General features: G+C 35.9%; 1 protein-coding gene across 1 annotated transcript in view; it reads left to right on the top strand.

The window, feature by feature from the left end:
* The window catches only part of ANKRD12 (ankyrin repeat domain 12), a 112,971-nt gene that overhangs the window by 68,818 nt on the left and 26,308 nt on the right, over positions 1–17,845 (top strand). Inside the window, exon 8 of the mRNA XM_007458447.1 lies at positions 906–1,053. Within this exon, the coding sequence (XP_007458509.1) occupies positions 906–1,053 (148 nt within the window). The remainder of the gene's footprint in view (positions 1–905; positions 1,054–17,845) is intronic.

Here is a 17,845-nt window from a genome sequence, read left to right as displayed (position 1 = left end):
GGTTCCTCCCGGACCGGGGCACGAACCCGCGTCCCCTGCACCGGCAGGCGGACTCCCAACCACTGCGCCACCAGGGAAGCCCAAGCAGTTGCTATTTTTAACCTGTGTTTCATTTCTTTATTGCCATTATTGTTTTAAGGCAAAAGAGACATGAACTGGAAAGATTGGCTTCTAGAAAGGAGCCAATCGAAAAAGAGGTAAGAAATACAGAAAGGAAGAGGAATAAGCAGCAATAAACAAATGAAATGATGACTAACCAGTCGCCTCTTGGTTTGTGGAGCCCAAAGCTTATGAAATTTGTGAGGGCAGAGTTCTTTAAGAAATGAATGAAAAATTAGATACAGGGCCATGTAAGGGGACCATGAAAATGAGAGGCCTTGAAGTTTAAGCTTTAGTAGTTTTAGGTAAACCCCTGTCAGTTAGCGACAGTTTAAATCCCAGAGTGATGGGGAACAGGTGATTAAGAGCCTTGGTAGCGATGGTAGCCTGAAACACAGCGGCGATAACTTCTTTTGAGACTTCCTGTAGCCTGTACATTCCAGGAGGCCAGGGAGCTTTATACTCTTATTCATTGATTTATCTGAAGAACTTGGAGCAGTGCTTGTTAATAGGTACTCAGTAAATATTTGTCAAATGTATGATGAAACGGAAGAAAAATAATGAGGTTCAGTGCTAAAATAGCCCAGCTTAAATTTTGAGGAGCAAATTTCTTTGTAGTAGATACAATCAGAAGGGGGATGGCAATGAAAATGGAACTTGAGAGTAATTATGATTTAGAATAAACACTGAGGAATGGAGGCAGAGGAGATGAAGCAGGAGGATATTATGAGTGTGATCAAGAGGAAAATGGTTGAAATAATGCAGTCTGCGAAAGGACTGAGTCTTCCTACTGTTTAATGTTGCAGATAGTGAAACTGCTACTTCGTCATGGTGGAAATCCATTTCAAGCTAATAAACATGGGGAGCGTCCAGTGGATGTAGCAGAAACAGAGGAGTTGGAATTGCTGCTAAAAAGAGAGGTGCCTTTATCTGATGATGATGAGAGTTACACAGGTTTGTTCCACATAATCTGCATTCACCTGTTTGACATGATATTTAGTAGAATATTCTACTTCTGCTTTATAATACCTAAAATGTTGAGTACCTTAGGTAATGCTATCTAGCTATTAAGAATGGTGAATTTAGTAACCTCAATTTAGGTGTTTGCTACATGTCCTCTGTGTAAATGGAGTCATAATGCTCTCACCCTATTTCTGTGATTTCTTTTCCCCACAGATTGCTGATGTTACATTCAAGCCTATTGCAGCCTCTCTCCCCATTAATAGCTACCACCACTGCTATACACTACCACCACTAGCTATCCCACATCTTGAGTCCTTTTAATTCTTTTATAAATTAGAGCACCACTAACCGAACTCTTCCTGGCATTAATGAGTCGTCTTTGCATTTTTATTTTTGCAATTTAGGTTGTTGAACTCTGGTCATTGTTGTAAAATAGAGGCACAATTTTACAGTCACAGTTTTAAAAAGGAAAGACCCGAAAAGAATATTTCATAAAACTTTTGGCATACTCAGAGTTTAAAAAAATAAACATAAACAATTAAAAAAATATATAACAGAGAAAAACTTTCCTGTATTGAAGAAAGTCTTTTGTGTACAGATTGGAAGGTTTCACCATGTTTCAGGCAAAAATCAATGGAAAACAATTCAATAAGTCTCATAACTGACCATATCTTTACAAAATTATAAACAAATCCTATAAGCAATTAGGTAATAATACTACTTTTATATTATTTGTAAATAAAATGAAACCATACTCATTTAATCTCAGCCATTGCCAGAGGGCAATAGGACATCTGTACTTTTAAAAGAGAAAGGTCTACCATTTACTTTTTTTTTTTTTTTGAGGTATAATTGACATATAATATTGTATTAGTTTCACATGTACAACATAATGATTTGTACACACTGAAACATGGTCACTACAATAATTCTAGTTAGTAATGGTCACCATATGTGGTTACAAAGTTTTTTCTTTCTTTCTTGTAATGAGGACTTTTAAGATCTACTCTCTTAGCAGCTTTCAAATGTGCAATGCGGTATTAAGTACAGTCACCATGTACAGTACATCCTCATGACTTATTTATTTTATAACTGGAACTTTGTACCTTGTGACCCACTTCACCCATTTAACCTACCCCCCATCTCTTGACAACCACCAGCCTGTTCTCTGTATTGATGAGCTTGGTTTTTGTTTGTTTTTTAGACTACACATGTGAGATCATAGAGTATTTGTCTTTCCCTGTCTGACTTATTTCACTTAGCATAATGCCCTCAAGGTCCATCCATATTGTCTCAAATGACAATATTGTGTTCTTTTTTATGGCTGAATAATATTTCATTGTGTGTATGCACCACATCTTCTTTATCCATTTATCCATTGATGGACACTTAGGTTGTTTCCATATCTTGGCTATTGGAAATAATGCTGCAGTGATCGTGGAGGTGCATATATTTTTTCGAATTGGTGTTTTCATTTTCTTTGGATAAATAACCAGAGGTGGAATTGGTGGATTACATGGCAGTTCTATTTTTCATTTTTTGAGGAACCTCCATCCTATTTTTTTATAGTGACTACACCAATTTACATTCCCACCAATGGTGCAAAAGGGTTCCTTTTTCTCCACATCCTCAAGCCAACACTTGAAATTTCTTGTCTTTTTGATAATAGGTGTTCTGACAGGTATGAGGTGATATTGCATTGTGGTTTTGATTTCCATTTCCCTGATGATTAGTGATGTTGAGCATCTTTTCATGTGTTTGTTGGCCATCTATACGTCTTCTTTGGGAATATGTCTTCTTTGGGAATATGTTTATTCAGATCCTCTGCCCAATTTTTAAATTGGATTGTTTGTTTGCTCTTGAGTTGTATGATACCAGTTTTTTATGTAGTTTGAATATTAACCCCTTATCAGATACATGATTTGCAAAGATTTCCTCCCATTCAGTAGGTTGCCTTTTCATTTTGTTGATGATTTTCTTTGCTGTGCAGAAGTTAAAATCTCAGTATTTTTATTATGAAAATGTTCAAACACACAGCAAAATTTGGAGAATTGTGCAGTGAACCCCCTGTACCCACTAGCTATGTTTTGCAGTTGTTAACTATTTGCTATATTTCCTTTATTACATTATCATATATCTATTGATCTACCCATCAATTCTTATTTTTTGCTGCATTTCAGAATAAGTTCTGGACATCTCTAAATAATTTAACATGCATTTCATTATAACTAGAGTTCAGTTTTGGTATATGATTTTTAGGTAATATTTACATTTGTAAAATTAATAATTCTTTAATAAAACATTCTATGAGCTTTTAAGAAATGCATAGACCTTGTATAATCCAGCCTTATCAAGATACAGCATATCTCCAATACTCCAGGAAGTTCCTTATGCCCCTTCCTAGTCAGTGCCCACCCCTACCTGATCATTTACAACCCTCATGGTAAAGATGACTAGACAAGAATCACTAAAGGCTGGTAAATCTAGGGAGAATTCTTTTTTTTATAAAAGCAGATATTTATATGACCTTTTCACATTACAAGAGAGGAGGAAAAAAAAAAACAATGATTATATGGTAGAGAAATCCAGCACCACCTGGACTGAGTGATCAAAATTAACATCATCAGAGGAGAGACAGATGCATATCATGTGCCTCTACATGTGGTACCCTGAGAAGGATAGAACATCACTTATAGCATTCTGGCTGAGAATGTATAATCATGAGGAATGTTCTGCTTCTTTTTAAAAGCCACTGTCACCAAAGATTAAGAAATGTCAGTGTCATGAACCAGTTAAGGCAATAGAAATGTTCCAGGCTATCCAAAGAGGTAATAATTAAAGGCAATACCTGCTCCACGACTGTTTTCTGTCCTGGAGGGGGGAAAGATTATAAAAGATATTATTAGATCATTTAGCAAGGAATATGGACAGTAGGTTAGTGTTGTATCAGTGTAAATCTATGAAGTCAACAACTGTGCTGTGGTAACAAGAGAACATCTGTATGTCTTGGGAAATACTGAAGTATATAGTGATAAAGAGCCATGATATATGTAATTGACCCTCATATAGTTCAGGGAAACAAATGTATTTATACACATGTGTATAGAGAGAGAGAAAGTAAATTATAACACGAGAGCAAAACGTTAACGTACCCAGGAGGAAAGCCTGGGTAAAGGATATATAGTGTTCATTATTTTTCATTTTTCTAACTTTTTGTGAGTTTGAAATTATTTCCAAGTAAAATCTAAAATATACAAATACATAAAATTTTTTTGCTTTGTCCATTGAAAAGATCTAAAACTGACTAAGACAGTAACAGTAATCACTCTTAGTACCCAGATTATAATCAGGAAATATTTTCTCCTAAAAGAAAACCAAGGTTTCTTGGAAAAAATGAGTGATGCTAAGTCTAGGGCAGGAAATATATAAGATGAGCTTGGAACATCTTGTCATTTCAGATTTCAGGTCTTGGCAGAGGCCTTAGGAGACAACTTGAACAGTTCCCCACTGGCCAAAAATACAACATTTTGAGTTTCATTAAGGGTGTTAATTGCAAAGATTTGAAACCCATCAAATATGTTTAAACCCATGAGTCTATGATGATAAATTTTTAAATTTATCATGGTCATCAGAGAACCAATTTGTTAACTTAAAAATTAGGCAGAAAAGGGGGCTTCCCTGGTGACGCAGTGGTTGAGAGTCCGCCTGCCGAGGCAGGGGACACGGGTTCGTGCCCCGGTCCGGGAAGATCCCACGTGCCGCGGAGCGTCTGGGCCCGTGAGCCATGGCCGCTGAGCCTGCGCGTCCGGAGCCTGTGCTCCGCAACGGGAGAGGCCACAGCAGTGAGAGGCCCGCGTACCGCAAAAAAAATTAGACAAAAAAGAGGAAAAAAATCAGTCATTTATTTCACCTTCATATTCGTATATGAACTCTTGTCACTGGGTAACCTCGTCATGGGTGAGGAGAAATGTTTTTTATAAGATTAATCCAGCTAAAAGAGTGGAAAGACTGACCATTTTGCAACCCCCTGTTAGTTAATGTATGGGAGCATTGAGGATCAACAGTTGCTAACATTAAATTAAAAAGAGAAAGAAAGAAGGCATTGCCCTTGCTGGAATGCCCCTCTCCTCCACTCCCCAGTCCTCAGGATCCAGCTGCCATTTGCAGGAAATGCCCAGACAGAGGAGCATGCTGAGCTGCAGCAAGCAACATTCAGACCGTAGGAAACCCCAACAGCAGCATCGTTTCCCAACAGATAAATTGTACGAAAATATGAAGAACCTGTAGAAAATAATAAAAATTACTTAAGTGGCATATATCATACTTTCAAAAATGGGCAAGACTAAAATATTAAGCATGTATTTAACAGGTAATTTATACTTCAGGGGAATTTTGTATAAAACTCAGTTAAGGGCTTGCCTGATGGCACAGTGGTTAAGAATCTGCCTGCCAGTGCAGGGCACACAGGTTTGAGCCCTGGTCCAGGAAGATCCCTCATGCCGCAGAGCAGCTAAGCCCGTGTGCCACAACTACTGAGCCTGCGCTCTAGAGCCCGCGAGCCACAGTTACTGAATCCACGTGTCCCAACTACTGAAGCCTGCACGCCTAGAGCCAGTACTCTGGGGGGAGAGGGGAATAAAGAGAGAAAAATGTAATGTTGGTTAAAGGGTTGATAAGCAGTATATTGTAGTAGGAATGGTAATGATGGAGCTAAAGCTATAGGCAAAATTGTAAAGGTGGCAGCTTTCCTTTTAGTATGTATTTTCACTCCTTCAGCCTCCAATAAATGTAAACTAAAGTGGTACGTAGACACTGCTTAATAAATATTTGTTGAATTGTGGGGGAGGGGTAACTGGCCCTAAGGGATTATGCTAGAATCCTCCATCCCCCACAGATCCAAGGAGTAGCAGGGCTGAGTTTGTCCATTACTGAGCCTGGGGAAGTTGGGGAAGACCTAGTCCAGCAACAGGGAGGTCTCCTCCTGGTGCTTCAGTGCTGACTGGCAGTCCCGGGGGAGCCCACTTTCCCTTCCACTGCTTGCAAAGAGCTGCCTCTTGGACCACTTCAACAGCGACAACAAAAGGAGTACTTAAGAAAATTCAAGGACAGCGCAAAGGCTTTTTGGAGCTAATAAAAAACATGATTATATAATCAGACAAGACAGTAGATGAGCTGAAGTGGGACTTAAATGATTAGGCTATAAAATCAAGTAAAACAAATCCTCACAACACAGCAAAAATACAAAGAGAAAGAATCCTGAAAGAAGAGATAAGATAAAAGACTTAGGGAATAGATCTAGGAGCTCTAGCAGATCTTTTTTTCCCTTAATTGGAGTATAGTTGCTTTACAATTGTTGTGTTAGTTCTGCTGTGCAGCAAAGTGAATCAGTCATATGTATACATGTCCACTCTTCTTTGGCTTTCCTTCCCATTTAGGTCACCACAGAGCACTGAGTGAGTTCCCTGTGCTATACAGTAGGTTCTCGTTAGTTATCTATTTGATACATAGTAGTGTATGTATGCCAATCCTAATCTCCCAATTCATCCTACTCCCCCTTCCCTGCTTGGTAACTGTAAGTTTGTTCTCTACACCTGTGACTCTATTTCTGCTTTGCAAATAAGTTCATCTGTACCATTTTTCTAGATTCCACGTGCAAGCAATATTATACATTTGTTTTTTTCTTTCTGACTTCACTCTGTATGACAATCTGTAGGTCCATCCACATCTCTGCAAATGGCACCATTTCATTATTTTTTATGGTTGAGTAATATTCCATTGTGTATATGTACCACATCTTTATCCATTCCTCTGTCAGTGGACATTTAGGTTGCTTCCATGTCCTGGCTATAGTAGGAGCTCTAACAGATTTAGCATATGAATAATAGCTAGTTATGGGAATTTAAAAGGGAAAAAAAGAAACAGGTGGAGAAGAGTCCATAATTATACAAATAGAAAAAAAATGTTCCTGAGCTGAAGCAAGCCCGAGTCTATCAATTATAAAGCCTAGTGAGCTCCAGGTGGATTGATGGAAGAAGCATGTACACATACCCCTAGACATATTTTGGTCAGATTCCTTGTAAATTCTGAGTTTAGCAAGTTACAAGGAAATACAGTCGCATTGGCATTGGACTTCTAACTTACAACAGTGGAAGATAGACTACTGAGAGAAAAGAACTGCAGCATAAGAATTATGTACCTGGCCAAGGTATTGTTTGCCTGTTATGGTAAAGGAAAGATAATTTAGAGGTTTAAAAGCTGTATCAATGTATTTTCTTATTTTTAAAAAAAAGAAGTTATGGAAGAATAAACCAACAACCTATAAAAGTGTTTACCTAATAGGAGAAGGTGTTAAAAGAAAGGTATGTGAATTGTTAGTCTTCTTGAAAAACAGTCTGGCAACAGCTAACAAAATACAAGGGCTCTTACCTTTTAGAGAAGTATACTGAAATATTTCTGGATGAAATGATACCATGAATGGGATGTGCTTCAAAATGATACAGGAGTAGGATGAATATAGAGGTATGGGTTAACCAGAGATTGATGGCTCTTGGAGCTGAGTGATGAATACATGGGGGATCAGTATAACATTCTGTCTACTTTTGTGTAAAGTCAAAATTTACCATTATAAATACAGTTTTAAAAATACTTATGCTCCTTAATATAGTAGTCATACTTCTGGGAATATCCTATGTTTATTACAGCAGTGTTTTCAGTGGCAAAAGAAAAAATGTGTAGTCATACAGGGGATCAGTTGCATAAATCAAGGTATATAGCCACACCACAGACGATTATACAGCCATGAAAAGGTATATCTTAACACCGTACCAGTTACTTGGAGAGATTTTCTTAAGATATTGTTGAGTCAGAACAGTCAAGATGAAGGATCATAATATCTCATTTTTGTAAAATGAACAGTGTTTTAAAAATCTATATGTATATGCACATATATTTGTGTAAAATTTTATAAACATGGAGTAAAATCTGGAAGGATGTATCTTAGGCTGCTAATGAGGCATGTGTTGGGGGTCAAGTGGCAGAGGAAGGGATAACTTGGGTGGAGGGAAAGGAGGTAGAGCTGGACACAGTCCTGTGATAATATTTTTGTACACATAAATATACAGGACTCTACAAAATCTCTTGCCCTGCACCACTGTTTATTTAATCCCAATTCCCTTCCCTTCACAACTAAGTTTCTTAAAGTGCATTGTGGTGCACTTGAAGTACCTTCCATCCAATCTATGTTTACTAACATCGCACATGATCTTGCAACAATAGACCCCTTAGCTGTCTTTTTAGTCTCTCTGTGGGATTTGACAGTGTTGACTGTGTTCTTCCTAAAATTCTCTGGTCCTGGTTTCAGAGAGGCAGTTCTCTCCTGGCTTTTTCTCCTGGAAGATAATTCTCTTCCAGCTTCTCAGACAGTTCCTTCTCAGGTTCCTTCCAGATCTCATCTCTTTGTTTCTTCCTCATTCTCTTCCCGTACACCCCTGTGTTTATTTTTCCAAAGATTTACTTTCTGGAACCCTCTTCTCATACCAGATAATCTCCCAAATAAAGTTCACCCACACTTACAGCTTTAACTGCCATCTATGTTGTGAAGCCTTTTAAATATCTCTTTATTCCATACCTTTCGCTTACGCTTCATGCGTATATATTTAACTGCTCTCCGGACGTTACCACTTAGAATTACCACATAAATCAGTGTACCTGGAATGAACTGCTTTTTTCCCATTTACACTCCTCTTCTTGTTTTTCCTGTCTCATCATTCAGCTATATGTATGTCCTAAACTTGATAGTCATCCTAAATTCGTCTTCCTCCTTTTTCTTCAGGTCAATTAGTCTACAGCTGTGTTTGTGCACCCATGATGTGTTAGGCATTGTTTAAGCACTGGAGATCTAGCTGGTTAAGAAAGTGGAGATACTTACATAATCATCCCCTAACCCTTGTCACTTATTATTTTCAAAATATTTGTAAATCAATCTACCAGCTGCAAGCTGAAAGTCATTTGAACATCTTTGTGCTATGTGAAATCAGAATTATAATAGCTGAATTACATAGGCTTCCGCAAGAAAGTAAGAAAATAAGATTTGAAAAATAGGAACATTTCATATGGTATGTTAATACTGCCATTTATTATGGCTACCAACTCTGCAGTCTTGGTCTCTTCAGAAAACAGTAGCTGTGAAAAGCAGCTTTGGTTAAAAATCTTTCTATGAGAAAGCGGTGCTGCAGTAAGTTTTTCCCATGGAAGAAGTTTGGTATCTTATTTGAACTTACATGTTTCATTAGAGTGAAACACATCTTTTAGAATCTCTTTTGATTATCACTGATATTGTTTCATGTGTTCATCAGCTATGTATTGATTTTTCAGCATACTTATTTTCCTCATGGTGAATGTGCCTGAATTATTGCTTGATCAAAATCCCTCAAGGAATGATTCAAAAATCATCAGTAAAAATCATCCGTAAGTATCATACAAAGATTTTGAAGTTGCTGAAAAAGACTGATAAAAATACCCAAATTTATTGCTTAATTTACATGAGGTCCTTGTTAGACTTAACGTCATCTAATCTAAATTCAGAATGTGTTAATACTTAATCAAGTATTCATTTTACTGCCCACAGACATTTGTACATATAAAGCCTGATAGCATTGTTACCCATCTTGTATGTTATGTCATCCATGTGACAGATACACTTTAAGTGTTGCAAAGTTAGAGAATATAACTGACTATGGATTTCAGAACTTAATAAATTTGGAGTAAAGGTACTATACATGTAACATTTTAAAATACGGTTTATTCCGTTAGTCATTGTGCTTTGTGACAGTGCTACTGAGAGTAGCTGTTCTACAAACTGTTACTATTCCTCAGGATACATAGCTTGTGCCAGAATGTACATCAGTGCACTGCTTCCTTCATCATAGAGGAAAAAGTGCTGTGACAAAAATGTCAGCTCAACTAAGTGTGCTCGTGACATAACTGATTTCCGTCTCTGGCACAAGCCCGTTATTTCATCGTTTCATCACAGATTTGTAATAAACAGTTGGCAGAGTGGCCTTAAGTTCATGGACCACACTGAGTAGCCATTTTATGTTGTGCATATCAGACATTTATGATATTGTTGCAGGAAATACATGTCCTGGTTACTACAGCTTATTTGTATACAAATGTGTGGCACTTTAAAATTTGCATAATTCTTTAGTTGTTTTCCCCCAACCTCTGCCCTTATTCCACATTACCTTCCTGACAGAATTCTATCTAATAATAGTGTTTGCTACAAATAATTGCTTCTTGCTACCCTGCTGAAAACTCAGTCATATTCAGAGAGCCAGACCATGCTTATACACCATAATTATGGTAACAGAGGTGTCACATAGTGCCTCCCCCGATACTTTCTGACACTCCTTAATTGCCAAAGTAGAGATTCTGCTGCAAGTTTGCAGACCCTGGTTTTATTACTTAAACACAGTGCCCAGTGGGCAAAGTTGAAATTGCCAGGCATTGTTAAAATAATTATTCATCCTTTTCTTATCTTACTTTGCCAATAATCTGGCCATGTTTATTAAGCAGCTGCTATGCACTTTCCTCACTTGTATGCTTCAGCTTAAGCAAGGAAATGCTCCATCATAATAAATAGACAAGCTACATTTAGAGTCTACCATAAGGCAGATGAGGAAACTTTTTAAAAGACCATGATATGTTGTTACCCTCTAGTGTTTACTGAGTGCATTTCTGTGTCATAAAATACACAAAATGACCAGTATTTTGAAGTCTTATTTTCTTAATGTTAGAACAGTAGATTGTAACTATTCTAAATATATTGTCATATTTGGTAAACTCATGTCCTCAGTTTTATATTTCAGGAGCTATGAAAATATGACTGTTGATACATGCACATATGGAATTATAACAGTTAATAAATCAAGAGGTACGAAAAACAATTATTTAAGTCAAAATATACCAGAAATTTTTATTAAATGGATTATGTGATGTTAACAGTTTAACTATAAGTAGGAAGAAGCATCACCTTTGGAAGTTTTAAAGCAAACTTTTTAACCTTGGAAGCATAAACACTACAGGTAGAAATTACATAGCGTAAGCACCATATTTGGTGTTCAGCACCCTTTAGTTTTCACATGTATGTCACTGTAGTATTGTTGCTTACAAGAAATGAAAAGGCACTTAAATATCCATGATGTGCAGAGGGCTGAGCATATAGCTTGATAAGCAATGAGATATTCTTTAATTTAATGATCAATTAAAAGAAATTCTGGGACTTCCCTGGTGGCGCAGTGGTTAAGACTCCACATTCCCAGTGCAGGGGGCCCAGGTTCGATCCCTGGTCAGGGAGCTAGATCCCACATTCATGCCACAACTAAGGAGCCTGCGAGCTGCAACTAAGACCTGGTACGACCAAATAAATAAGTTTAAAAAAAAGAAAAAAAAAGAAATTCTGTCACTGTGTTTTGCATACTCTGCTTTTTCTCCTCTGCTTTGTGACATATATGATGCACTTTATACACAGAGTTCTGATTTTACTTTTTCAAACTTTTTTCTAAGTATCACCAGCTACTTGTACCTGAAACTTAAACAACCAAAACCCCTACAGTTCTCTTATTTGAAAATCAATACTTTAAATCAATACAGATTTTATCATGTGTTTTATGTGGATTCATTATATCAACTTAATTCTAAAGCTTAAGAATTTTAAATTCAAAGTTGAGTGTTTTCTTTTTTTTTTAATTAATTAATTTATTTTTTAGCACAGTAAAGATTTATTTAAATTCCACTGTTTCCAACATGATGGCAGCCCATCATAAAAGGCATATGCGTATAACATAGCAAGTCAGAAAAAATAGTTAACAACAAGAAAGCAAAGTTCTATTTTTATTTGTGGGTTTTTTTATAGTAGGAGGTCCTATTAATGAACATGCTTAACCCACCTGAATTGCATAATTGCAGATTCAAAAGCATTTTTTTTTAAAGTAATCCCTTTTTTTTTTTTTTTTTTTGCGGCACACGGGCCTCTCACTGCCGCGGCCCCTCCCGCCGTGGAGCACAGGCTCCGGACGCGCAGGCCCAGCGGCCACGGCCGACGGGCCCAGCCACTCCGCGGCACGCGGGACCCTGCCCGGATCGGGCACGAACCCGCGTCCCCTGCAGTGTTTTCTTTTAAGAAAATTTTATATGTCAAATTTTGTTAAGTAGAGAAAAAGGGAAAGAAATTATGAATACCTAAATTACCATACTATAAGCATTTACTCTTTAGTAGTATTTATAAAAATTATACAGTTCTATATTTTTTCCTTGTTCATGTATTAGAAAAATAAATGGGAAACTGTGACTGCAGCTGGGATGCTCTTTGGATGCAAATGAATATGCCTTTAAATTTTTATGTTACACAAAATAATAGTCTTCTAAATATCTCTCTTTGAATTTTATGTAAATATAGTAGTCAAGAAATTTTTAGTGTGTTTGCCCAAAATATGTAAAATTGCTTATTGCAAATACCAAAACTAATAGATTTTTTGTTAAAAATATTTTAGCTTGATGGTTTTCCTTCAAAACTGAATTTGTACCAGTGCCTAGCAACTTAAAGTGAGTCTGTCACATAATTATGGTCCTTGAGATATTGCTGAATATTTAAGACTTAAAGCTCTATGAAGGGTACATTTGGGCAGAACCCTTAAAAAAAGACCTTTGACTTTAAAATATATATGCATACAGTTAAATGAGTTTAGCCTTAGTTATATCATCCTGTTTTATCTAGTCATGGTTTGAAGGACCTCCATGTAATATATATATATATATATATGTATGTATGTATGTGTGTGTGTGTATATATATATATATATATATATATATATAGATGGAATAGCCGAGACTGGGTGATTTTTGTCAGTTTCCTATAGTGACATCAAAATTTTTGTAGTGATGCCAATCATATTTTTCAGAGGGGGAAAATCTTGATTAATTTATACTTTATAGAATTCGTTTCTGTGTTACTGACATGTTGGTAGAAAGGCCATGCATAACTAATAGAGGGAGCGTAAAGAGTGGTGTGATGCTTGATTTTACTTTTTATGTAAATTTTGCTTTTAGACATAGTATTTTCAATTATTGATTATATTCTCTTCCCTCTCCAGCTCACCCCTAAATTCTTAGCTATAACTCTCTTATCTATATCTGTTACTTTAGAAATACAGTGAAAATATGTTCTCATATGGCATACTTACTTCCAAATAAATGTATGACTACTTTTCTCCTGTATAGTAGAATTAAAATATCTAACCTTTACTTAGGAAAATTGAGATTTAGAAATGGAAACTTAGAAGAAACTGTATACAGTTACCCAATATTTTATTTTCCTGTCTCTAAGCTGCATTTCTCAGTCAATTTAGGGATCTAAAAGCTGTAAAGATTTGTTTCCTAAAATGCAGGTGTTTTTTCCTAATGTTACTTCCTTAGCTAGGTAACATAAATAAGTTATATAATCAATTCTTAAATATATTAGTTGTGGTTAGTGGACTATTGCAAAGCAGAGGAACAACCCAAATAGGCATAAGAGAAGCCTGCCTCAGTTGTGAACTACCCCTGTCAGTGGAGCCCCGGAGCCTCTGAAACTCAGAGAAGACTGCAGTTAGAGAGGACCATGGACCACTCCTGCAGGGGTACACCTGCTGTAGAGGTCCTCCACAAAACTGCTGAAGAAACAAGTTTTCCCCTTTATCAGTATGAAAAGAAATCCAGAGATTTGAGGAAAATCAACTGAATGAAAACAAGAAGGGCCAAAATGAACAAGCACAACAGCTGATTTGGAGAATGTAAATTACATAGGAAGCAGAAGGGTAAGTTCTTCTCAGTATGCGTGGAGACACTGGGGGTGGGGGGCAGTCGATCCACTAACCATAACAAAAGGCCACCCTGAAAAAGTCGACAAGGGAAGTCCTTGAAATTCAAAATGTTTTTCGTTACTGAAAGTAAATATTCCATATAGGACTAAAGAATAGACTGGACATCGCTGCAGATCTAATTTGAGATCTATGAGAAGGACAACATATAAAACATTAAAAAAATACATTGGAAATATGAGAAAAATGGAACAAACATACCCAGGATGTGTAGTATTCATTTTACAAAAAAGTGCAAATGTTGGGAGAAAGTAATTTTTTCATGGAAGAAGATGTCCCTTAACTGAAGAAAGAGGGTAATTTTACTTAAAAACAAAAGCAAAACAAAAAGCAAGGAAAGGATACAATTACATGTATCTAGATGTATCCACATCTAGATATATGATGACTTCAAGGATAAAGATTATTTAAAATCTTATAAACACCCAGACTCAGAGGTAAACATGTTACCTACAGAAGGAGAGGGAATCCGATTTCTTGTTCTTAAAGATGTTGTGAGAAGAATGTGTAGCTGCAGTCACAACGTTCTGTGAAAATTATTTTGAACCTAGAATTCCATTCCAACCTGTCACTCAAGTGCAAGGGCTAAAGAAAAACATCATTAGACATACTTTCTATTCTCTTTCTGAAAAAATTATTCAAATATATTACTTTTCAGTGACACAAAATACAGTCTAAGAGGAAAATATGAAGACTAACTATGGATTTTGATGAAAAATTTGCAAGTGACAGCAATGAGCAGTTGGCATATTTTAGGACAAAATGTCAGAGAGCTTTGTGAAAAATGTTATCAAGAAAAGAGTAGATTACAATATACATAGTGTGTGAATTAGATTCTGGGAATTCACTGTGTCATGGTATTGTTAATATGAAGATGAACAAGACAGAAGGCAAAACCTCAAGGGCAAATAAACTATATATACAAGTCACAGGCTAAATATTGACAGAAAGCAAGCTAAAATGTGGTCTGAGTTGGAGGTGCTCATGGAGTATAAGCGTGCTTTCTGAAATGACAATAGTAAACCGCCTTGGTCAGGGAATTTAGAAGAGCCAAGAGGACAGACTTGAGGTTCAGAAATTCTGTTCACTTTATTATTTCTAAGTTAGTTAAATTCAAATAAAATCAAATGTAATACTTTAAGTTATGAAGGATGATTCTCTAGAGTGATGGGGCTATATTATGGTTGGCTTTTCTTTACCCATCTCTATATTCTCCTGGTTTTCTAACATTAACTGTTTTTTACTTTTGTAATAAAAGAATAAATACTACTTGAAAATGAAACAAAAACAATAAATGAAGATCACTAAAGAAGTTTATGTTAGGACTTTTTTATGCATTAGCGCATCTCTGAATAAAAATGATATATATAAACACAATTCCAATTTTTTTTAAAGTACTATTCCTGTTAAAAGAATTCATAATTCTGATTGAGTACATTACACCAAAAAAAAAAAAAAAAAGGCTTTCAACATTGTAGACTTTTTGGCAATGGAAATCAAGCCAAAATCATCATTTTTGCCCCACTGTTTGGAGTGCTGTATTAATTTAATCATAAGAGCTCATATTTTAGTGCTCCTATACTATTATCTAGGTTTCAGCCCTGGATCTCAAGTTGTGGGCAAGTTAGTTAACCTGTACATGCTTACGTTCCACATCTGTAAAATAGGAATTACAGTACATACAGTTCCTAAGTACATACAGTACTTATGGTGGTGTGGTAAATAAAGGTTAAATGAGTTAATATACAAAGACACATAGACTATTGACTGGCACAGAGTAAGCACTTGATAAATGTTTCCTTTAAAAACAGTGAAAACCTGAAATAAAAGTTATCATATTATTCATGTCCAGTTATTTAAAATGAAACATTCAGGACCATCCTTTATATGATATTGCAGTCTTATAATCTTTAAAATGTCATTTTTATTTACCATTGTAAAGATGAAAACTCTAATCAAGTTCACTGGTTTATATAATCATTTAAAGTAGTCAAGATGGCTTTTTTCCTTTATTTTTTTTTCTAGCTTTATTGAGATAATTGACATATAACATTGTATAAGTTTAAGATGTAAGTGTAATTATTTGATATATGTATATATTGCAAAGTGATTACCACAGTAAGGTTAGTTGACACATCCATCACCTAACCTGATTACAATTTTGTGTGTGTGTGTGTGTGTGTGTGTGTGTGTGTGTGTTGTAAGAACGTTTAAAATCTACCCTTAGCAACTTTCAGGTATACAATACAGTATTAACTGTAGTCACCTTGCTGGTATGATTTTTTTGTTTTTTGCCATAGAGCCTACAGTTACCTAATTTACTGTCATTTTTTTTTTGTCTTTTTTTTTTTTTTTAATTTACTGTCTTTAATGAAAGAGTATCTTTTCATATGTATTCCTGAAAATGTGCTTACATATTACCTGATTTTATACTCAGAAAATTATTTATTTTAAAACTCCCTAAGTATAGTATATATGTTATGGTGGAGGGGGTTAATTCTGTACATTGCATGATATATTCATTGTTGAAAACATTTTAAAATAGATTAATTGTATGCAAATTAATGTTTTTAGTTTCAATATAGTTTTTTTTTTTTTGCGGTATGTGGGCCTCTCACCATTGTGGCCTCTCGCGTTGCGGAGCACAGGCTCCACACGCGCAGGCTCAGCGGCCATGGCTCACGGGCCCAGCCGCTCCGCGGCATGTGGGATCTTCCCGGACTGGGGCACGAACCCGTGTCCCCTGCATCAGCAGGCGGACTCTCAACCACTGCACCACCAGGGAAGGCCAATATAGACATTTTTAATTTTTAATTTCTATAGTGAAAGTACAGAGCAGAAAGAGGAGTAGTATTACGAACCCATGTGTACTTATTACCCACTTTTAATCATTACCACCTTATGGCCAGTCTTGTGTTGTTCTATCCATTCTTCCCTATCTCATCATTTTGAAGTCATTTTATTAGAAAATATTTTAGTAGGTACCTCTTAAAAGATAGGAATTTAAAAATAAACATAATATCATTATCATACCTAAGCTAACTAAACTGGATTACTAGTAAATATTTGGTTATTGTTCCAAGTTCTCATTGCCTCATAAAATCATAAGTTTTTTTCAACTTTATCAAAGTCTGAATCCAAAAGAAGTCCATATATTGCAGTTGGGTGATAACGTTTGAGTATCTTTTAATCTGTAAATATTCCCTTCCATTCTAATGTTCTTGTATTCTTCTGTTGTTGAAAAAATCATGTGCCTGGCAGTTTTTCCCAAAGTCTGGATTTTGCTCATTGCATCTCCATGATTTTAGTTAAGGAAAACTATTTTCCAAGTATTTTTCTTATCTCAATTTCACATTTTCTTTGTTAACCTACAATGAGTTTAGTGGTAAACTGACGTTAGTACTGGAAAGAAAGAGTTGCTTGTGGTGGTTACAAAGGGATTTAGCCACAGGTTGAGCAGGAGATTATTTTAATGGTTCTGATCAATTTTCTTAATTTTTGTCAAGACAGAGGTGAACATTAGGCTCCTTTTGAAACTAATTTCTAGCACTTCGTATTGGCATAAACTCTGTATAAGTTATCTAAATATTTTACACGCTGATATTGCCCGTAATTTTAAACCTTATTTTTCATCACAGCTTTTCAAAATGTGACACACTCTAATATATATCTAGTATTGATATGGGTTCTCTAATTTTCCTTTTCCTTCACAATTGAACAGTATTTCAGCTTCTGAAGGAGGCTAATTTTTCCATTTTCATAAAATACAAAATACATATGTACTCAAATAATGGTGCAGACACCACACTATATAAAGATGGTGCCATTGTTTAAAAGTAAATTTCTGGCTGACTCAAAAAGGTTCAGCA

The sequence above is a fragment of the Lipotes vexillifer genome, unplaced genomic scaffold (assembly GCF_000442215.2).
Source record: "Lipotes vexillifer unplaced genomic scaffold, Lipotes_vexillifer_v1.1 scaffold447, whole genome shotgun sequence".
NCBI lineage: Eukaryota > Metazoa > Chordata > Mammalia > Artiodactyla > Lipotidae > Lipotes > Lipotes vexillifer.
This window is presented reverse-complemented; position numbering and strand designations above follow the sequence as displayed.